Source organism: Eurytemora carolleeae, unplaced genomic scaffold (genome assembly GCF_000591075.1).
Source record: "Eurytemora carolleeae unplaced genomic scaffold, Eaff_2.0 scaffold34, whole genome shotgun sequence".
Taxonomy (NCBI): Eukaryota; Metazoa; Arthropoda; class Copepoda; order Calanoida; family Temoridae; genus Eurytemora; species Eurytemora carolleeae.
In genome coordinates this window covers 1-23,939 of record NW_019396116.1, presented here as the reverse complement: position 1 = coordinate 23,939, position 23,939 = coordinate 1, and the positions used below count along the sequence as shown (strand labels likewise).

Sequence of the window (23,939 nt, the reverse complement as noted above, 5' to 3'; positions counted from 1 at the left end):
TTGTTTTCTACAACCAGCATGCTGCATTTACGGAAAGAGAGGGAGGGGGGTTATACATTAGATATATATCAGTTTAGAAAATTAAAAGTTACGACTCAGAGAAATGTTCTTTAGTGAATGAACGAGGACAACGATCAATCCAAATTTTTTTATTACTGTATTATACAAGGGCATGGTTTAGAAAGGACTGAAAAGTAATTATTAAAGTAACGATAATTGATAGGTTTCATAAAAAGTAAAAGTTAACTTCATGAATAAAAAAAAACATAAATTGTTTCATTGGAACTAATGACACCAAAAACAAAATAAATCTTCAAAATCGATCTTATCAGAAAATTTAACACACGACTTTTTTCTTGACCTGCATTCAACACATCTCTTCATGACCCCAGCACAGGCAGTACAAGCAACCATATGATTACATGGTTTAAACAGAACCTAAACAAACATTAAAAGAGTTTGTAAGTGTACATTGAACTTTGTACATGCATCCATATGATTACATGGTTTAAACAGAACCTTAACAAACATTAAAGAGTTTGTAAGTGTACATTGAACTTTGTACATGCATCCATATGATTACATGGTTTAAACAGAACCTTAACAAACATTAAAGAGTTTGTAAGTGTACATTGAACTTTGTACATGCATCCATATAATTACATGGTTTAAACAGAACCTTAACAAACATTAAAGAGTTTGTAAGTGTACATAGAACTTTGTAAATGCATTCATATAATTACATGGTTTAAACAGAACCTTATTTTTGTCAACTGTACATTGAACTATATGAAGTTTTAACAAAAACAAAACTCGGTATTCCTTGTGTACATTTTATACTTCTTGAGAGTAAATTGCGGTTCATACACATTACATACATACTTCAAATACCAGAGCTCATAACTTAAGACAGAGTATCGGAAACCCGAGGCCGAATTTAAAGAATTTGAGCCGCGGCTTAAATCCACCAAAACCCGGTTTGAATTACGCGCCGGCTTAAATCTTGAAACATTTGATACAATTTTAAGTGGAACCAACCATATTTAAGCCGCGGCTTAGATTTAAGCCGCCGCTCACATTCTTTAAATTCGGCCTCCGGTTTCATGAATAGGGTCAGGCAGTTTTAAATTAAACTCTACGCAATTGCATTGACCCCTTAAAGGAAACTCGGAAGTTACGATACTCTCTTAGCTGTCCGGCTCTATGCCTCACTATTGAAGTTCCCAAATTAAAATAAAACTGTACTATGTAAATTCACCTGAGCTTGACTATCCGTACATACAGTACAATCCCCAATTGGAGTTCTATCATCCACAAACTCCTAAAAATATAAATTACTTTATGTATTCATCATCAAATTTCTTTTCAGCGGCCATTATAAATGAGAAAGTTATTTTGAGGCAAAAAAAAATATTTGATTTCCCCTTTTTCATACGTCATACCCCAAAATTCATTGATTTCCCCCTTGTATTGATTCATTACCAAAGATTCAGCGTGAACACTGAACATCCTAAAGTATGGGGGTGAGGGGGGGGGGATGATTATTCAACTAAATATATTAGATTCTAACCCCCCCCCATATCCTTGAAAGAATAATTACCTTGCAGAGAAGGCATTTCTTGACCCTAACAGAACAAGCAGTGCAAACTGTTATATGCCCGCAAGGTGAAAATAAAATATTTCTCTTTTGATCACTGCAAACCATACACTCATCCATCAGCTTATCCTAGACAAATTCTTAGCTCTGTCTCCAGTTTTAGGATTAAAGTCTAAATTCCCAATTCAAAAATTAAATGCATATCCTGGTTTTAAGTTCTGGCAAGAAATTAGAGCATTTACAACGATTAATAAATGGCTAAGTACTCAGTAGTAGACGTTAAAAAAATTAGATATTTGGATCTCGGCTAAATTAATTGACTACTCATTAAATCATGAACTTGTCGTTGTCAGTATGAATAGAAACGGTGTGGTTCTTACCTCCTCTTGATGAACCATACCATCCCCTCTAACTATCCCCTGCATGGCCTGTCCGGACACATCCCGTCCACACTTCTGCAGGGCCTAAACATTACACAACATTGAGAGCAGACGTAGAATCTTGAACAAATGGGAGTGTTTAAATCTGGGAATAAAATTTTAAAAGTTTTCTTCATACTTTTTACCCAAATTTTTATTCATTCTCAAAAAATCGTAAATTTTTCCTAATTTAGCGAAAAAATCAAATATTTTCTGCTTCGCACAGACATACCTAACTTTTTAGGGAAAAAAGTGATTTTCAGAAGAGACCCCTGGGAAAATTGTGAACAAGATTTAGCAAAGGCAGCTGAATATGTACCACATCCCTTCTTGGAACTACAGTACACATAAATATGGGGCTCCTGCTCATCAGGAATATCAGGAAAAAGATCTGAAAGCTCATAGCTAGTTAATCTTACTAGCAAGTTCTATTTACAAATTAAAGTGTATTTTTAATTATAAAAAGATTTCTCCACCATCCTTTCTAAGATAAAGGTTGTTGATTTAAAAGCAAGGAAATTAAGAAAATTCGTTAGATTAGGTTGAAAATGCTTTTCTGATTATGTATAGTAGAATCAGCTTATATCAGAGAGAGAAACTTTTGTTTGAGAAAGCGCTTAGCATCAGCGACTGTACTCGATATCCAGTCTATTAAAATCCGTACTTTGTCTTTAGGTTGATTGTTAATAATAATAAACTGGAAATCTACTTTTTTTAAATGATTCGATAAAGTATTAAGTGTTTAAGGTAAAACCACCAAGAAATCTTTTTTGAGGGCTTAAGCCACAGATTTAATTAACAAGTGTCACCCTCCGTTATAAATGCTATTAAGAAGCCAGGGATTGTTAAAAAGCTCCTTGATTTAGTCGGGGTATGCCATCTCAATCCTTTCCAGATCACGGCTTTTCAGCCTAACATAATTTAAGCTTAATGTCGACTCACGACCATACTTGAGTCTTGATAACGGTCAGAACTTTTCCGTCAGCGGATTACCAAACAAGTGTAAAAGCCACAGATTTAATATATAAAAGTTTCGTTCTCTGTTAAAATAAATCAATAATGGGACCAAGGCCGTAGTCAGGAATTTGTCCGGGGGGTGTTTACATTTTTTCTTGAATTCGCCTCAGAATGGTACTTTACCTTGCAAAGGTTTGGATCAGGGCAAAGGTCTAGAGGAGTCTGTCCCTTCTTATTTTTAATGGATAGATCAGCTCCGTTGGCCGCCAAAAAACAGGCTATAGAAGCTGAGGACTTCTTATCTGAGCCTCCAGACCCCAATCCCATCAACAACTTACCAACATCTTGCATGTCCTAAACACAGAGTTTTATATCTTCAGTTTTTCTATATCTCTTATTAGATATATTCTTCTTTTAACCTCGTCAATCATATTCCCCATTTAATGTTAAACACTTCCTTTTATAAAATAAATCTGAATCTGTTACAAAATCAATAATTATTAACCAAGTTTTAAACCGAGCTTTTACAAATTTTTTAACCGATTTCAAACCGAGTTTTTACAATTTTTTTTTATTTTTGATTATTTTTTAATCGATTTAAAGAAAGATGTTTTAATCGATTTTTTTAATCAATGTTTTAATAGATTTCTGAATCGATTTTTTAATCGATTTTAAATCGATTTTTAAAAATATTTTTTAATACATTTTTTCAATAGATTTTTAAACAGATTTTTAATAAGATTTTTAAAAAGGATTTGTGACGTGTCAAGTCTTACAAAAGTTTAAGGAAAAGAGAAAAAATCGATAAAGAATGTAAGAGAAAAGTGTAGAAGGCAACACTTCAAAATCTGACTGAAAAGTTAAAAAATAATAACGTAATTTTTCAAATAAGGTTGTCACAGTAGATTATTAACTGGCAATATCTATCAACTGGCAATATCTATCAACTGGCAATATCTATCAACTGGCAATATTTATCAACTGGCAATATCTATCAACTGGGAATATCTATCAACTGGCAATATCTATCAACTACCTGAAGCTGACGCAGTTGTGAGAGTGTGTGGTGTCTAAGAGATTCATGAAGAGGAGTATCCCCATCCTTATCTGTTATATTCAGATTACATCCTTCACGGACTAACAGCCTAAAACATATAACAAATTATATATTACTATTATTAACAATCAACCTACAGACAAAGTACCATGACCTGTATGTAGGCTTTAATACAATCAAAGATATGATTGAGCTCCGCCACTTGGATCTAGTGGATCATATCTGACCTGAAGTTTTTCAGGGTTCAGTGTGTTCAGCCAGAAATGGTCAGATTTAAAAAAAAGGCATTGGAGGTTCGAATAGTTTTAACTATTTCAGCATGATATGTTTGAGATTTATATCGCTGAATTCCGGGCTTTTGAAAAGTAGCAAAACAAAACAGCTACTATTTTTGAGGCAAACTGCATATTGAGGGTGGAAACTGGAAATGATAAAAAAAATATAGCTCCTCAGTCCTCAGTGCTTAGGATCCATTTAATTTTAATACGGATCCGAATCATGAATCCGCAGTCCGCACTGGAAAAAAAATGGATCCAGATTCAGGGCATGAACATTTCTTTAAGATTTATGGAATCTTTTTAACAAAGCAGAATTTTCAAACTATTTTTCTTTCTTTTTTTCGCTTATTTTTACGCTAAAACTTGGTGAACCATTCAGATATCAGGAAATTTTTATAATCTCTCTTTTTTTAACAGTTCAGATTTGGATTCTGAAAGTAAAAAGTTTTTTGCAGTTTTAGGTTGCAGTATTTGTTTTCCCTTGGACACGGATCCGTTGATCCGAATATTTTTGCGGCTCCGGACCCTTAAAGCAAAAAAAAAGCACTGGCTCCTCCTTCTCAGTAGGTACCTGACAATACTTGTATGCTGTCGCTCTACAGCAAGATGTAGAGCTGTCTGAAGATTCACGTTCTGTAAATCCATATTGGCCCGTCCAACATGGACCAGCAGTTCGGCAACCTTTAAAGGAATGTTTTATAAACTACAAGTTTTAAGTTTTTAAAACTTAAAGTAAAGGTTTATTAACTAATGTAACCGTATACACATTGGATTTAACTACTGACTAACATCTACATCGTTGTTAAGATGAAGAGCTGTATAATAAAGTGTATAATATAGTGTATATCCATCCTTCTTCCAAACCCCCCCCCCCCCCCCAACCTTATTTCTACACACATTGGATTTAACTAACCTCAATATGGTTATTAAGACTGGCTAGATGAAGGGCTGTATATCCATCATCTTTTTTCTCGTCAACTATCCACGGTCTGACAAATAAAATATTTTATAAAAGGAGATGGTGGAGATGTCCTACTTGATGTAGGGGGGGTCCCTCCCTTCATTATTGGTTCAAATCTTCCAATTTTTGGATGCACGTCTAATTGGGGAGCTATTTTCGAAAAAATAAAATAAAATTGGACACTAATGACCTCTAATGACCTTAATGACTTCGTCCAATAAAAAACTATGGCTTTATGCATATCAATCAAAAGCTAGGAAGCCATGAAATACAGTAATAGCAACAAATGCAGTGATTGGTCTTCTGTTGACCTTTAACGCCCTCTAACAACCTCTAACGACCTCAAATTGAAATTTAACTTTTGCTTTATGCATATCAAACGAAAGCTAGGAACCCAGGCGATATAGAAGCAACAAAGAATTCAGTGTTTGAACTTCTATTGACCTCTAACGACCTATAACGACCTCTAACGACTTCTAACGACCTCTAATTTCTTTATGCACATCAAACGAAAGCTCTTTCGTTTGAAGTGCATAAAGCCATAGTGAAAAAAAATTCAACTTGGAGGTCGTTGGAGGTCATTATAGGTCATTGGAAGGTCGAACACTGAATTCTATGCTGCCTGGGCTCCTAGCTTTTGTTTGATATGCATGAAGCCATAGTTAAAACCTTTTCAATTTAAGGTCATTAGAGGTTGTTAGAGGTCGATAGAGGTCAATAGAAGGAAAACCACTGGATTTGTAGCTGCTACTTTATTCCCTTGGTTCCTAGCTTTCGATTGATATGCATAAAGCCATAGTTGAAACATTTTTTTTGGTCGAGGTCATTAAAGGTCATTAGAGGTCATTTGAGGTCAAAAGTGTCCAATATTATATTTTTAGAAAATAGCTCCCTAATTAGACGTGAAGCAAACAAATTGGAAGATTTGAACCAAAAATTAAGGCAGAACCCCCCCCCTACATGAAATAGGACATCTCCATCATCCCCTTTGCATAAAAGAAGTGGTCATGAAAAATAAAGGGGTCTGTGATAAATTACAAGGAAATTAGGATTTGCAGTGTGGGATTTTTTCTATTGAGGCCTGAAACCCCTTGGAAAGTGAAACTTATTGATTTTAAAAGACTGGACTGGGCCCCCATAGCCCCTCCCCCGGTTCTGCGATCAGGGTAATATGCCTCTGGGTAAAGGGGTCCAGAGTTTAAGGGATTTGAAAACATTTTACCTTGGAAGCTTTGAAAGTAAAACCCGCATTGCGCTCGGATTCCCTCTGAGTGCAGCATGGTGAAGCGCGTTAAATCCGTTGTTGTTGGTGAGCATAATGTCTGCATTATGGTCGAGCAACAAAGCGAGCATATCGTCGCGCTTTTTAGAGATAGCATCGTGAAGTGGCGTGTCCCCCTCGCTGTCCTGGAGGGAGGGATGGCAAGACAGGCGGAGCAGAATATTTACAACACCAACGTGTCCTGAAAAAATCCGAGATAAGGGGAAGGATATTAAACGTATTTCTGACAAGTGACAGACCAATCATTTCAAAATGCACAACAATACCCCTTAGGCTTAAACTTCATCAGAGGATACAATAAAAACATATTCTTATCCGTGGATTTGAACAGCCGTAGAGTTGATAAATCAAGTTAGAAATAAACTGAGAAGTCCTTTATTTAGGATGATAAACGACGGCACATCGAATATTTTCAGATACTGAATTATCTTGCATATGCCTCTCTGTAAATAAAATTGAGCATTTAAGGAAGAGACAGGATAGGCATGGTAGTTTAGCTGAAAGTGAAATATTGTAGAGAAAAACGTGAAGATTCATTTGATACCAATGAGACATTTTTACAGTGTTCAATTTTTAAATAAGAGCGTAAAATCGTTTGTAATATTTTACCAGTTGTTTCAGTCAGGAGAAGAAACGTTTTTTACAATTATTTAACAACCCAAACAAAACATGTAAAAAAAAATTTATACTAACTTGCTGTTTAGGAATATATTTCTTGAAAGAAATTATCGATGAAAGCCATAGTAGAATGTTACTCTATATATCTGTGCATCATAATACCAATGTGATTTCTATTTTGTGATTGTTTTACATAATCACAAGCAGGCAAAGTACTACTAATCTTTACTTCCAGATAAGAATGGTTTTCTGGGGGTTTTTGTTTACCCTGTGAAAACCTATATGTTTTTTATTACAGACTAAGAATGGGGCTAAAGCACACAAGAGACCAATTAACAGTATACAGGCCAATTTTATCAATGGAACCGTAGAATTGATTTTTTCATTATACAATCAACTAGATTGGAGAACAATGTTCCTTACATGTTTTCTCCATGTTATTTCAGAATTGTAATAAAACGTTTCTTCTGCTGACTGGAACAACTAGTGAAATATTACAAACGACTTTACCCTCTTATTTGATAATTGTACAGTTTACACCGTAAAAATGTCTTATTGGTATCAAAGAACTAAAAATTTGTGAAGTAGGAATGGTAAAAATTTTAAATGGTCGGAACAAATTAAATTTAAAACTCACTTTAACAAAACTTGAACGGTCGACACGTCAAAACAAGTCATCTCATTTACAATTTACCATTCACCTTTATTAACTGCAATGTGCAGAGCGGTTTGCCGTCGTTTGTTTCTAGCGTTAAGATCTGCACCCGCCGCGGCGATGACCTCCATGACACCAGGCTCATCGCCAAAGGCGGCATGGTGGACTGCTTGGTCTCCATCCTTATCCTAAACAAGTTATTGATAATTTGACTTTACTGGCGACCTTTTTTGAAGATAAAATGCATAATAAAAGACCTACTCCTCCCAAACCTCCGTACAATTCCATTCATTTAGTATTCACTATTCTTAAATAGTGATTTGCATTAAGTTGGTTCGTTTTTCCAAGTATTTTTTTTTAAATCAAGATTTGGCATAGAGTGTGAGAAAAACAAATGTTTTTATAAATTTGTTTTAGGCAATTGCTTTTTAAACTTTTTTTTCATATTTTATGCCAAATTTTTACCCTGGCAGAAAATATATGCAAAAAAACGTAGCAAAAACGAACTTATTATTACGATCGTTTTTCCATTTTTTTTAGTAAAGTTTAATGCAAACTTTAGCAGAATACAGTTTTGAAATTTTGGCAGTTTTATTAAAAAAATAGAACGATTAAAAACTCTGTTGATGGTACAAATTATCAATAATTTTCATTGAAGGAAAAGGTTTCATTAAAATATTGACCTCTAGCTCGAGATTAGCCCCAGATCTAAGCAGAAGCCGAAGAACTTCAAGATGACCGTTCTGACTAGCGGCCTGGAGAGCTGTGTGACCTTAAAATAAATAAATCTTAATAAATCTTTACTAAAAATTGTTTTTCCTACATATAAGTATTTTTCAGATTCAGAAGACCCCCACCCGGCACCCCCTTGTGTGGAAATGTGGACACTGGACATTGAGGGAAGGAAGGCCAACCACAACATTTTCTAGTCCGACCATATTCTCTTCATTTTCTTGCCCGAGCCACCTCGAAATACTCGTCCTTTCAAAAATATTTATTTTAAGTGTACAATCCTTGAAGAAAAGAATACTTTTTAAAAATCTGTCCACGTTAGGTAATTGTGAATCATGCATTTTCACTTGTTAGAGGACTTTTGTATAAAATTATGATCCCCCCAGGTAGAATTTCTGAGCGGGTCATTGTGTACAGTGGCTGTACAACAAGAAGTCTAAAATTCCAGATGCCCCCTCTATTACTAATATCTCGATGATTCCAACGTTATAAAATCATTGCAAAACTTTAATATAACCATGTTTTATGCCCTAACGTTGCCAGATTCTCAAAAAATATTCTTATCTTCTTGGATTGGACACTTTAAAAAATATTTCTGGACGGACGAGGATTTCGAGGTGACTCTGAAGAAAAAATGAAGGAGAATATGGCTCGGACGAGAAATATTTTTGTGGTTGGCCTTCCTCCCCTCGGACATTCCTTTTCGGAGTTTGTTGAAATTCATATTTCCGCAAAATTAAAATCATCAAAATTTATCTTTTCTCCTATTCGGAAACAGCACAGTGTAAAATATATCCTCCTTTAAATTTTTACCTGCGAACACACCGTTAACATTACAATCTGGTCTGCTCAGCAGTTCCTCAACCTAAAGTTTAGACAAGGACTATAAGATTTCAAATATTTAATACGCGCCATCAGTGAAACACAGCGGTATTCTGTTTTGTTATGACTAGACAGTAGACAGGGCAGTAAATGACTGTTTAAATATGCCAATTTTTTAGTTTACTTAAATTTTGTTATGGCAAATTTTACCATGACTATAAGGAACCCTAAATGTTTATTACGCAATTAATATTTTTATTGAATGATCACTTTCTTGACCAATTTGTCTCAATAATAAAACTGACCAATGTCAAACAAAAGTTAATTAAATAATTTACGTAACATTAATTAACCTTATTCAAATCTCCGTTTGCCGCCGCCTTCACCAACTCCTCTACGGCATCTCCGCTTACATGGGTTTCAAACAGTTTCTAAACAAAAAAAAATTAATTTTTTTACGAAATGTGTTTCTTTAAGCTGAGGCGCTCCTACCCGGTCTCTGTCAAAAAAAAAATTTCAATGACTGAATTTTTTTCTCAATATTTTGAAAAAAGTTTTTTCGCAAAATAGAAATTTTTTACCTTGAGAAGTGCTGATAGTCTCTCACCAGAACTTCCTCCCTATAAGAAACTAATCATAAATCCGATGTTTCGAAGGAATCATTTAAAAGTATCAATAAAATTTGACAACATACAAAATTTCGCTAATTTTTATAACGTTCGCGAATCATGTGTATTTATTAATTAGGAAATTCAATGACTGGCAGTGGCAGAGGACAAATTGATTTTATAGAACAATTAATAATTAATTAATCAATTAATATTAACAATAAACAATTAATTTTAATAAATCAATTGATTATCGGAATGATTGATTGATTGACTAGTGTTCCTGTATCCCGGATTCTCCGACAACTCTGCTAACTGCTCCAGGATTGTATGTCCAGGATGTACCGCAAACCTCAACCTAGAGATATTACAGCTTCATAATTCAGGGGAATATATGTTTATATAAAATACTAGCTAAAGTGCCCGGCGTTGCCCGTGAACACTTAATAAAAATTTCGAATTTTGCAACAAAAAAATCGGTTCTTGAATAAGGAAATTTGTTTAGCCCATGTTACCCGTCCCCCAGGGAACCCATGGGTTTCCTCAACACGTTTCAACCAATTTAGTCCAGCCGGGCCGTTTGGCCAGCTATAGTTGACATATGCATATATATGAGCGAATATCTTTAGATTATATATAGATAATATTAAAAGAACTTCCCATTGAGGTATAAAAAAAATTAAGTTAGGTACTTTCCCAAGCGGCAACTTCCCAAGGATATTTTCCCAAGTGACAATTTCCCTAATGTGCAATTTCCAAAGCGACAACTTTCCAAGTCTGCCCTAGCCGCAGCGTTCGGCTCCCTGCGGCGCCTAAGACGGCCTAACCTAACCTTTGGGAAGTTGCCGCATGGAAAATTGTACACATTTGGGAAGTTACCGTTTGGGAAAACGTCACTTGGGAAGTCGCCCATTGGAAAATTGTCTTAGCGAAAATACTTGACACCAATGGATTAACAACTGGCTGACTGGAAGAAGTCAAAGAGTGATCATCAATGGAGAACAATCCAGCTGGGAACCTGTACTCTCAGGTGTACCCCAAGGATCTGTACTCGGACTAATAACTTTCGTAATATTTATCAATGATATAGACACCTTAACCAAATTTATTGCGATAATGAGAAAATTCGCAGATATCACCAAACTTGCACAGTGTATTCTAACAGTGTATTTTGTTACGAGGAAGATCGTGATAAATTACAGGATTGTCTTAACCTGCTGTGTGAATGGGCAGACATATGGGGAATGTCATTTAATGTTGCTAAATGCAAAATTCTTCATGTTGGACATAATAATCCCAAATATGAATACTTTATGAACGGAATTAAGTTCTCTGAGGTTAAAGTAGAGAAAGATATTGGTGTGAAAGTGTCACCTGATTTAAAACACTCAATACAGTGCCAAGAAGCTGCTAAAACAGCAAATTATATACTTGAAACAATTTCACGCGCATTCCATTTTAGAGATCGTTATGTTTTCCTTAACTTGTATAAACAATATGTGAGATGCCATTTGAAGTTTTTTGTCTCAGCGTGGAGTCCCTGGACAGCTGTAGACAAAGATATACTAGAACGGGTGCAACGTAGAGCCATTAATATGATATCTGGACTGTCTGGTAGAAATTATGAAGATTAACTAAAAGAACTGAGACTTGAATCCCTGGAGAACAGAAGGATCTATATCGACATGCTAAAACTTTTAAGATTATCCGTGGTTTTGATGATGTAGAGAGTAATACATGGTTTAATATAGTCTGATCAGCGGAACATATATTAACTTGTCTAACTGCAGATCCACTAAATATGATGCCCTCGCGATCTAGACTGGAATTGAGGGCCAATTTTTTTAGTGAATGAGTAGTGAATTTATGGAACAGTTTACCGGAAGAAGTTAAAAACGCTAGAAATCATTAAATGGTTAAAACATTTACCGACGATATGGTGGAGACATCGTTTGAGTAAAAATAGTGATATAAATATTTACTCAGTGAATCTACAGACTCTATGCAGATATTCTCGCTGGGGTCTAAAGATTAATTCACCAAATAACCAAAAAAAAAAAATGGGGGGGGGGGAAAAGGTAGAGCTTAACTGGAAAGTTTTTGTCCCCCTTTAGAAACCTCTCACCTCAGAATTAATCATTTCTCTTAAAAACTTAAACACAAATTTTATTCCATAATTCAACAAAAGAAAAAAAACATGTAAACTTTGTGAAAATTGATAGATCATTTAAAATAAAGGATGCAGTCAAACAAAGCCCCTAAGGAAGAAAAATAATAATCTTATATACCTTGAGAGATCGTTAGCATGATATATCAGCTGAACTTACCTTGAGATCGTTATCATGATAGATCTGTTGTATTCTGCCGATCTTGCCAAGAGTAGGACTCATAGCCTCAGCCCACTCACCATGTCCTCTCTAAGAAATCATGGAATAAAATCTCGAGAAAAAAACTAAATAATAAAGTTTAAAGTTAGTTTTAAACCCCTGTAACCTGTAATATTTTCAATCTCTCCATATCTGAACAGATTTGAACCAAGTCCCCAACAGATAACTAAATAATTAATAATAATAAGTAACAATAGTAAAAATAGTTATAAAAGTAATAATAGTAATAAAAGTAAAAATAGTAATAATAGTAATAATAGTAGTAACAGTAATAATGGTAATAGTAGTTATAATAGTAGTAATAGTAATAATAGTAAAAATAGTAACAGTAATAATAGTACCAGTAATAATTGTAATAGTAATAATAGTAATAGTAGAATAGTAACAGTATTAGTAAAAGTAATAATAGTAATAGGAGTAAAAGTAGTAATAGTAGTATTAGAAGTAATAGTAGTAATAGAAGTAATAGTAGTCATAGTAGAAATAATAGTAATAGTAGTAATAGTAGTGATAGTAGTGATAGTAGTGATAGTAGTAATAGTAGTAGTAATAGTACTAATAGTAGTATTAGTAGTATTAGTATTAGTAGTATTAGTAATAATAATCGTAATAGTGATAGTAATAGTAAAAGTAATAGTAATAATAATAGTAATAGAAGTAGTAGTAATAGTAATAGTAGTTATAGTAAAAGTAGTAGTAGTAATAGTATTAGTAGTAATAGTAGTAGTAGTAATAGAAGAATAAGGATAAGGATAAGGATAAGGATAAGGATAAGGATAAGAATAAGAATAAAAATAATAAGAATAATAATCAAATTTATTTTTGAAAATGCGCCAATTTGAAAAGAAAAATATGACAAAATTTGAAAAAGATTTTAAATTGCCGACTTTCAGAGCAACAGTTCAAGGCTTAAACTATTTACAGGAAAGCTTACTTTTGTTTTTAGTCCAAGAAGGATAGAAAACGAACCTGCTGAGGAAGAACTCCTCCTTGTTGAGAGCTGTTGACAGGACTAGGAGGGGATCCTCCTACAGCTCCTAGTACACCAGCAGCACCTAGTACTCCTCCTGCACCCTGGGTAACAGGAGATCCAACCTTAGTTAAAACTGCTGGGTTAAACGTCCACCTGAAATACGGTTTGTTTAAATAAACAACAGGTGGTTTAGGTTTTCTGGAACAGTCTTTAACCTCTTCATCCTCTCTAAAAAATGTTTCCCGTTTAATTAGGCTTTAATGGGGAAAATTTTTGAACATCAGGGGGGGGGAAGAAAAAGAACTTACTCTATCCAACCCCTAACTAACCTATTCCCTGATGAGTAGGATACAACAATATCATGATCTTCATCTATACCGACCACGCTACCGGACTGCCCAAGACACTCAAACATCCCCTCTGTCCAACCACCATGTCCATGTTGAAGATGTTGGACTATCTCTAGTTCTAGATCAACACTTACCAGGTCACCTACCACTAAACCTGACGGAAGGAATTTATATGTTGCATTTTTTATAAATATAACCAACCACCCACATTTAATTATTTGATAAGATAGAGGTGGTTAGCGAGGAAGGGGGTGGGACAAATTATTGAACATCCATTCGCTCCTCTTCTTTCAAAATAATTCTTTCCTTCGCAGATTAGATATGTGTCGGTTTAGGGTCTTTTATCGCAAAAGTGCGGAAAATAATTAATTTAAGGGAAGATGAATGAGAATCAAAAGAGGAAAAACCTATTAATTATTGTGAAGATACTCAGTTTTTTCGCAACTCTTAAAACATCGTTTCCCCTGTCCAAATTCCCTCCTCCCCCCCCTTTTAAACTCATTCATAGATTGCGTCTGCCATGAATTCCTGCCTGTTGGAGCGCTGCGTCCAGGACCTGATTCCCCCAGCAGAGGGAGATGATCACGGTAAACTGATCCTCCCTTAGCATCACTCACAGCTTTCAAATCAGCCATACCTAACAATTCTAAACTGGAAAAAGTTTTCAATATAATCCTTATAATCCATCATAATATTAGAAGTGTTATCAAATTTTGAACGTTATTTCAAGTGTGCTCGATTAAATGTGCATACCCATATCACCAAGATATACTTAAACCTTAATATAAGTAACAATTTATCGTTGTTTGACTATCAATTAAAGTGATATTTAAACAATTTCCTTTTTCCATAAGTCACTTAAATATAGAAAAAATTAAATTCGAAAATTCACAGTTTTAAGAACAAGGAAATCTTTCATTATTTTTGCTCAACCAAATGTTTAGTGGGTACCCTTGTGAATCTAGCTTGTTAAATGGAGTGTTTAGTGGGTACCGATGTGAATAAAGCTTGTTAAATGAAGTGTTTAGTGGGTACCATTGTGAATCTAGCATGTTAAATGGAGTGTTTAACGGGTACCGTTGTGAATCTAGCATGTTAAATGAAGTGTTTAGTGGGTACCATTGTGAATCTAGCTTGTTAAATGGAGTGTTTAGTGGGCACCGTTGTGAATCTAGCTTGTTAAATGGAGTGTTTAGTGGGCACCGTTGTGAATCTAGCTTGTTAAATAGAGTGTTTAGTGGGTACCGGTGTGAATCTAGCATGTTAAATGGAGTGTTTAGTGGGTACCGTTTACCTGATTCCCCCAGCAGAGGGAGATGATCACGGTAAACTGATCCTCCCTTAGCATCACTCACAGCTTTCAAATCAGCCATACCTAACAATTCTATACTGGGAAAGTGTTTTCAATATAATCCTTACAATCATTATAATATTTGAAGTGTTATCAAATTTTAAACGTTATTTCAAGTGAGCTCCATTAAATGTGCATACCCATATCTAGCTTGTTAGTGGGTACTGGTGTGAATCTAGCTTGTTAAATGGAATGTTTAGTGGGTACTGATGTGAATCTAGCTTGTTAAATGGAGTGTTTAGTGAGTACCGACGTGAATCTAGCTTGTTAAATGGAGTGTTTAGTGGATACCGATGTGAATCTATCATGTCAAATGGAGTGTTTATTGGGTACCGATGTAAATCTAACTTGTTAAATGGAGTGTTTGTTGGGTACCGTTGTGAATCTAGCATGTTAAATGGAGTGTTTAGTGGGTACTGATGTGATTCTACCTTGTTAAATGGAGTGTTTAGTGTGTACCGTTGTGAATCTAGCATGTTAAATGGAATGTTTATTGGGTACCGTTGTGAAACGTTCAGTTGAGCAAAATTGATGAAAGATTTCCTTGTTCTTAAAACTGTGAATTTTCGAATTTATTTGTTCTATATTTAAGTGACTGCAGTGTAATAATTAACCAATTAATTGATAGATCATTTAAAATAAAGGATGCAGTCCCATTAGGATGTAACCATTACCTTCAAAGCCGACCCTGTATAGATTCTTAGCTCCAGTATCCCAGATTATATAGGCGGCTGACCGGGGGCTGGCAGCTGACCAGTCCTGTACCTCGGTCACTTTTCCTCGTCTACCATTCCCTCCATCCTATAGAGGTGTCATATCAATTGGACTAATGACCGATTGAACTAACGTTCGGTCGGAAAAATGTTCATTTGGACTAACGTGGACTATGGTCTTTTTTAACAAATATTAGTAGTTGAGCTAATCTTCCAATTTTTAAAAATTCATCCTTTCAAGTATTTTTACAAAAAAAATATGATGTAACCTAAATATTAGAGGGTTAGGTTTGTGAACAGCTGACTTCAGAGCTTAATTGAACGTTAATTTAATCGATATGGCATCCCTACAGATACAATTTCAATTATAATTTAATTATCTATAAAGGCGTTTATTTTTAAGAATTCTTATGGTCTTAGGAAGAAAAATGAAATTTGACTTGTACATTGAACTAACAAGCTCGATTTTAACCATTGTTGACGATCCACATTCCAAAAATTTGCGAGAAAAATGGCAAAAGGCAATAATTTTTGTATAATGCTAATACATTGCTTTCATTTCGCCTTTTCTGTCAACAATTTAAGCTTTTAAATGTTGCATTTCAAGTAACCCGTTTTTATATGAACGTCATAAAACTGGATTGTAAAAAACGCCCTTATTGCTTAGCAAAATCTGTTTTAACCATTCATAAACTAGGTAACCCCAAAAAAACTTGGGTCTGACAAGTTTATTGGATACAAACGGACGTAGAAAACAAAAATATATAAATTCCAGTTATTACCTGGTCCTCCCACTGCCAGTCTACACCCCTGATAACCCTGGCTCCTGGATAAATCCCTCGAACTGGAATCTTCTTACTTTTTCTCCTCGGCTCCAGTAATACACGCTCACTACCAACCGTTGCTATTCGGTAGAACCTACACCAAGGTTGTATAATAAAGATAGATGGTCTAGATGAGCTCTAATGTAGGTAAAGACTGCTTTTATAGCGATTAACACTGTAAATCCTGAAATGACGTCACTGCTTATTTTTAAGAATAATAAATTGTGCGGCTCGTTTAATATAAACGAACTCAAAACTTAAAACTTGAATTATAATTGCACTTTTTAGCTTCAAACTTGTTAGCACACACAATACACTTGCTAAATGTGATGATTGTTAGTTAAGAATCCATGACGTCATAGGAGGATTCAAAGTGTCCATTGCAAAAAAAGACATTTACCTGCATTGGAGCGCATTCAGAGTATTTAACCTTATATACAACCTTGACCTACGATTGTTCTGGGGGTAAAAAAATAACATTCATACAGTCATAATCTCAAAGAACCGGAATTTATTGACAATTAATCAAACCACTTTACAATCGTCTTACATCTTTGCTATTTTGTGATAATCGTTTCCTCAATCATATTTGTAAAATAAGATTGACAAATATGAATGTTGTAAACTATTTCAAAGGCCGAAGACAGTTGTAAAATCGTCCGTTTAATCGTAAATACATACCGGGTCTTTGTGACTGTACAAAGATTTCCAAACTGAAGGGAACTTGTAAAATCTATTGGCCCTAAACAACAATTCAACAATTCACAACGGTAAGTGAACAATTTTTCTTGAAAAAATGCATGATTAATGCCCGGTGTCAGGAGAAAATTTATCTTAAAGGAAAAATAGACGATCTATGCCAAGAGAAAAATAATTAATGAAAAAAAAATGTCTGACCAATAATAAAATGAGTGAAAAAAAGACTTACCGATGCCGGAGATGATGTTTGTCTCCATGGTAACAAAAGGAACACAGATCGTAGTTAGTACACTCTCCACACTTCCATCTAAAACAAGAAGATGTCAGATTAGATTAAAGTTTAACATTTCTCAAAATACATCTTCTCCAACCCCTTACGGCACGGAGAAATAAATTTAGCAGCTTTGGGAAAATGAAAAAATAGGCCATTATTTTTTTACCTGTATGATATTAAAATTTGAATTAAAAGATTTTTAAAAAAGAGGGCAGAGAGCACCCTGAATTAGAAGATAAATAAGAAGACGCAGGGAGCACTCTGAATTAGAAGATAAATAAGAAGAGGCAGGGAGCACCCTGAATTAGAAGATAATAAGAAGAGGCAGGGAGCACCCTGAATTAGAAGATAAATAAAAAGAGGGCAGGGAGCACCCTGAATTAGAACATAAATAAGAAGAGGGCAGAGAGCACCCTGAATTAAAAGATAAAAGAAGAGGGCAGGGAGCACCCTGAATTAGAAGATAAAAAAGAAGAGGCAGTAAGCACTAAGCACCCCGAATTAAAAGATAAAAGAAGAGGGCAGGGAACACCCTTGATTAGAAGATTTAAAAGAAGATCGAGGGCAGGGAACACCCTGAATTAGAAGATAAAAAAGATGAGGCAGTAAGCACCCTGAATTAAAAGATAGAAGAAGAGGGCAGGGAACACCCTGGATTAGAAGATTTAAAAAAAGAGGGCAGGGAACACCCTGGATTAGAAGATAAAAAAGAAGAGGCAGTAAGCACCCTGAATTAGAAGATAAAAAAGAAAAGGGGAGGAGGGAGCACCCTGAATTAGAAGATATTCACCTAATACCAAATATTGGTTGCTGTCGACATGTATCACACATTGTTCCGTCATGTTTACTTCCAGTGGGAGCACTGTCCAGAATACGCAGATCAAAGGCACCGGAACATCTTAAAATATTTTCAATGGAAAAAATACAAATTTTAAGTAATATTTAGCAACACCATTACCATTGCCATTGCCACTGTCATTGTCATTGTCAGTCAAGCATCCAATTAATCAGGCAATCTAACTATCAATCAATCAATCATTTTTCTGATAGTTTCTTGAAAGAAACGAGAAGAATAGAGATGTTTTTTCAATTATAAAAACACTAGGCTTTTAGTACGCGAACAACTTCTAGATGTGGCTCTATCTGCATGTGAGCATCTTTTCCTTGTACAGCATAAAAAAAAAACAAGTTTGCAAATTTAATGATATTTTTTCAAGGATTTTCAAACAAATTTTAAAAATCTAAAATTTTGGATACAACTTTTTGAAATTCTGTGCATTCATAAACCCCACAAATAAAAATTTGTCGTTTTAAAGTTTGTTTGATGCAAACGGACAGGCAAGCAAAGTTCTATAGAATCATAGAAAATCGATGTTGCACTAACCTATAATTAGCTGCTGTTCCATTGTCCCAGACAACAACAACCTCCTCTACACTCTCAAAATTTCTTAACAGTCTCATATTCGTGAAGAATCAGTGACGTATATTTTCTTGGAAACCAGTTACCACCCGCCGCACCACCCATCTCTATTCAAATATCTTTTTATATACCCAGAATGGTTTTTATGTTTTTTTTTTTGCTAAATGGAGAAAAACTAATGATTTCTTGGTTTTCATCAGAAAGAGGGACAAACCTTCAAGTTCATTTTCATTTGTAGAAGTTAATGCTTTAAGAAATCTTTTTAGATTGAAAGCAGTTAATCTAATTGTCGGTGATTTTATCAGTGCATCACATTCGTGCGACCTCATTCGTGTCTCCTTTTAATAAGAGAAACAAAACGAGAGAATGTATCTTATTAAATAAAAGAATGGAAAGGAAAATTGCAGAAACAAATTAATATATTTCTTGAATATATTCCTAACAGTGCCAACATGTCCTTCGCCTCCGTCCTGTTTACCCCATTTCCAGTCTGGCCCCCTGAACAAGATAAAATGCAATCCATCAACAAAGTTTTATATTTATAAATATATTTTTAGAATCAAATCGATTCATTTTAAACTGTTATCCGAAAAATGTTAAGATGTAATATCTAATAATATTCAAAAACCAGTTATTTTGGACAAAAAAGTTACTTTAGCTGCCAAAAGATAATTTATTGAAAAAAGTTAAACCAAAAGTTACTTGTAATAAAAGAAAACATTAAAGGAAATGTACTAAAGACTAAGATAAATTAGACAAATTTAAGGAAGAGGAAACGTTCATTATGAATTGGACACGATATTGCTAAGCCCTAACATGGTTAAGTGATGGGTAGGGTGAGGGGGCGGGTTAATGGGAGGGGGGGGGGGGGGTGTAACAACCCCTTGCCCTGAGAAAGCTAAATTTCACCTGACAACTCTACTTCCTACGCCCTCCATCATCAGCCTTGCTGTTCTGCTACTACCACCTCCACCAGCCCCTTACAAATGAAAAATAAATAAAAACATTGATATTGTATTATTTGACACTACTCAAATATTAGGTCTTTTTGATTTTTCGAATTGTACAAAAAATCTGATCATTTTATGTTTTTCCTTGACCAAATATTGTCTAATTCACATTGAGAACTAAATATAATGTACGTGTACATTTAAGAAAAATAAATGCAAGAGCAAAAATTAGCTTGGTTTGTAGGTTATTTAGCTTTATGTGCAAAAAGAAATATATGCAAAAAGCCCATTTAAGTTTTTCCCATGGTCAGACTTAGAGATAGAGTTCTCAAAACATCTATAAATTATCTTACAATCATGATAAACAGATTTGGTAATTCGTTTAGTAAATGCCTGTTGGGTTTTTACTATTTTCTACAAAATCAATCCATAAGTGTTACGATTATGGCCTTTTCAGGCTAAAAACAGGAAATATAACTTTTATCTTTGCCTCTCATTCAAAAGATATATGCTGATCAAAATGGCGAATTTGTTTATCATGGCTTTAAGATAATTTACAAACGTTTTAAAAAAGTTCCATCACTAAAGCTCACCGTAGGAGAAGCTGAAATGTACTTTTTAAAGATATTTCTATTATGTTTGATGAATCTAAAAGACAGCCAGTATTTGAGTAGTGTTAAATACATTTCATGCAACAAAACTTTTTTTGAAAAAAACTAAATAGTATAGATGGAAACTCAAACAATAGCAATTATTAAAATGCATAAACCAACAGAATTTACAGACCTTGATTTTGAGCATTTTGTGGGACCGAGTTGGCCGGCGCTCCAGCTCCGGTAGAGTTGGATTGATCTCCGGCCATATTTGGAAATGAGATTACTAGGCCGGCCCAGAAACCAATTTAGTTTAATTCTTCAACATCTGGAAAAATTATGGCATCCACATATAAAGCCGCCATTTATTCGTAGTTTCCTAATTTCTTAAACTTGGACGGACCCGATGCTGCCATTGCTATAAAAGAACCAACAGAAACGATTAGATGACAACTATCCAAATAAAACAATATAGCTGTAAACAACCTTAATTTAAAGAAAATTATCCACTGCTTAATTTTAAGTTCAATAAATGCGATATAATGAGCATTTTGACTTAAGTTTCCCAGCTTTCGATCAAAAAATTTCACGCTACTGGGGAAATGACCGCGGTATTAAGCAATATGGCAGGATGCAACTAAAAGTAGAAAGAAAGGAGATGTGGCAACTATAATTATTAAGGTCAGAAACCAGAGCTGGTAACTGGTGGATGTCGAGATTAATACTTAATCCTCTCTTTTTCTTAATTCGAGACCAACCTGATCTTGGACTTGTATCCGGAAGAGTGTATAAAATACAACATCAGAGGAATCAGAGTTACGTATAAGTAACCAATAAATTTGAAATTTTGCGCGCCATTTAAGATATAACATACAGAAACGGTTTATGATTATTCTCTACTATATCCATTATCCAAGAAAGAGAGGTTTAATAAGAAAATCATTCAATTAAGTGTGTTTATTTGGATATACTCAGATTAAGATCTCAATTAAGGATATCTCATTCTAAAGTATTCAGCGAGTTCAGCTTGCAGTTTAAAGATCTGTAATCTAATACACTACACAGCATACTGAACTGCCTACTGGTTCAGTTCATCCTAGACTACTATAATTCAGAAGTACATATTTAAAACACAAATGCAACGGTAAAAACACAATAAAAAGTTTAAACTTTTGGAAAAATCAACAATGATTCAACATATAGATTAATTGTTTAATAGAAAAATCATGAAAAATTTAAACAAATTTGCAAAATTTCTATAAATTTTCTTTACTCCTGGCCTCTTTTTCACCAAATTAGGCATCTAATTACAATATGTTTGTACTATAAATCTATTGAACGATTTTTCAGAATGATGTATATGATGGTTCCATATCAGGATTCCTCTCATGCAGAATTCTTCCCACAGGATTCCTTCCATGCATTCCTCCCACCAGGATTCCTCTCACACAGGATCAGGGGCGTACGAGGGCTTTTATTTAGGGGGGGGGGCACAATTTGCCCCCCCTCCCACCTGGACTTGTTTTGTTCGCCATAAAAAGACTACATTTTTGGGTGCTACTAAAAATTATTCCTTTGCTTGAAAAACTAACTTTTTGACTTCATAAATTTATCACTTAACTCCATCACAGCTAACTAAATCAATAATCACAGCATCATTAAAAATTATATTTTTACTAATAAACGAAATTTCTTCTGAAATTTTTAGATAGAATTTACTCAATCTACATATTCACCAACTCTTTTAAGCTACAATTTTTCGGGATTTGCTTGCACAAACATTTCAATGATTTTTTTCAGTAGAGAGCTCAGACAGCCTTATATAGGGTGTAAAGCTATAAGTGCAAGATCGTTAAGTCTGCTCTCCGTCATAGTACATCTTGTGTAATGAAGTATTCTCTTTAGAAGGCTAAAACTTTTCTCTCCTTGAATTAACAGTGAATTTAGACAAATCCTTAGTCTTTGTCAATGTCAGGTGTTACTTTCTAAACGTAGTTTCCTTTTAATTTTATTTTTGGAACTCCCAGGGGGGGCAAGAGGACTACTAACCCCCTTAGGTACACCCCTGTGCCTGACCTTAGGAAAGGAAATGCAATCAGATGTAATATTAAAAGAGCCTCCCCCATGGGTGCCCCCCCTCTGCCTCTCAGGGAGGGGGCACGCGTAGAGGGGGACGGGGGGGTGCGGCCCCCCCCTCGTACGCCCCTGCACAGGATTCCTCCCCCATATGGGATTCCTCCAGCATGAGATTCCTCCTACAGGATTCCTCCCACACAGGATTCCTACCACAGGATTCCTCAAACACGGGATTCCTCCCAAACAGAATTCCTCTCATTGAATTCCTCCCACACGACCCACACAGAATTCATCCCACTGAATACAGTGTAAATATAAGTGTATATATTTTAATACTTCCAATTGAAGCATTTGTTCTTCCTTTAATTTTGACATTTTTATCTTTCCCTGTACATTTTCAATTCATTGTTATTTTAAACAGACCCATATAGCCAGGATTTTACCATGGGGGTGCAATTATGTCGTGCCGCAATATTGGGGGGGTTTTTAATGACTTTTCAAACAATGTTTGGTTTGGTTTTACAGTGGTATATGCAAATGGTATATGGTTGTTTTTATTACATTGTCAATGCACACTATAAAGGCTAACCTTTTTAACAAGTGTATTTGAGCTTTTAAGGGAGTACTGCTTAGTGCTTAACTACCAGAGTCAAGTAATCTTTTATTACTTTGACTTTGCAATATGAAAATTATATGATCTTAATTCTTATTCATTTAAAAAAAAGCTTTTCAAGGGTCAAGTGGGTGCTATGGAAACGCCTCACCACAGAAATGCCTCAAAAAAACAGACTCATAAAACATAGCACACCGGTCAAGGGGGGGGGCTAAAAGTCTGAAAGTGTACAGGAGATAACCATTTCATTTCCATGGGACACTATGCATATAATTGATAAATCATACTGTTGTAATTAGACTTAAACAACTATTAAATGACTATGAGTAATTTTTGATGTTGTGTTATATTTAATCAACAGAGTACTGTACTGATCAACTGTTAGTTAGTTAGTTGCGATAGGTCACAGGAGAGACATGACTCAGGGCATGAGTTGAGAGAGTACACAAAATCTACGTCACAATTTTAATGAGTAACGCACAAATTTGGAAATCAATTCTTACTCGGGCTATATAATTTATAACTAGATTTTAGAAACTTATGAAAAATTTCTTTTATATGGGACTAGGGAGAGGGGTATTGGTGTAAACTGCCCCAAAATCAAAATTTGGGTAATATGTCAATATATCCGTGCGTTTGTGCGTTATCTTTTCTTTTATTTGTGATAATCTTGAATCAAAATAAAATCAGCAATCCATGTTTTTCCTTGCGCCAGTGCATTTTCAATCAA

General features: G+C 34.8%; 1 protein-coding gene across 3 annotated transcripts; it reads right to left on the bottom strand.

Annotated features, from left to right (window-relative positions):
- Positions 1 to 270: 270 nt before the first annotated feature.
- LOC111695398 (E3 ubiquitin-protein ligase MIB1) lies at positions 271 to 20,874 on the bottom strand. 3 transcript variants are annotated; one of them, XM_023464717.1, is made up of 29 exons: positions 20,714 to 20,874; positions 19,887 to 19,956; positions 19,416 to 19,475; positions 18,942 to 19,004; positions 18,348 to 18,455; positions 17,513 to 17,590; positions 16,543 to 16,678; positions 15,722 to 15,848; positions 14,991 to 15,071; positions 14,229 to 14,252; positions 13,676 to 13,850; positions 13,343 to 13,499; positions 12,480 to 12,539; positions 12,314 to 12,403; positions 10,270 to 10,344; positions 9,960 to 9,998; positions 9,732 to 9,809; positions 9,370 to 9,421; positions 8,508 to 8,596; positions 7,871 to 8,012; positions 6,492 to 6,732; positions 5,222 to 5,297; positions 4,880 to 4,989; positions 4,010 to 4,118; positions 3,157 to 3,327; positions 1,978 to 2,061; positions 1,601 to 1,726; positions 1,259 to 1,321; positions 271 to 438 (listed from the first exon to the last, which is right to left on the bottom strand). In XM_023464717.1, exons 1-29 carry the CDS (start codon positions 20,787 to 20,789, stop codon positions 286 to 288), a joined length of 2,913 nt encoding a protein of 970 aa, XP_023320485.1. In that variant the 5' UTR covers positions 20,790 to 20,874; the 3' UTR covers positions 271 to 285. The 3 variants fall into 3 exon arrangements, with proteins under 3 accessions (XP_023320485.1, XP_023320486.1, XP_023320487.1); XM_023464718.1 differs by lacking the exon at positions 271 to 438 and adding an exon at positions 516 to 599; XM_023464719.1 differs by lacking the exon at positions 271 to 438 and adding an exon at positions 676 to 759.
- Positions 20,875 to 23,939: the final 3,065 nt, after the last annotated feature.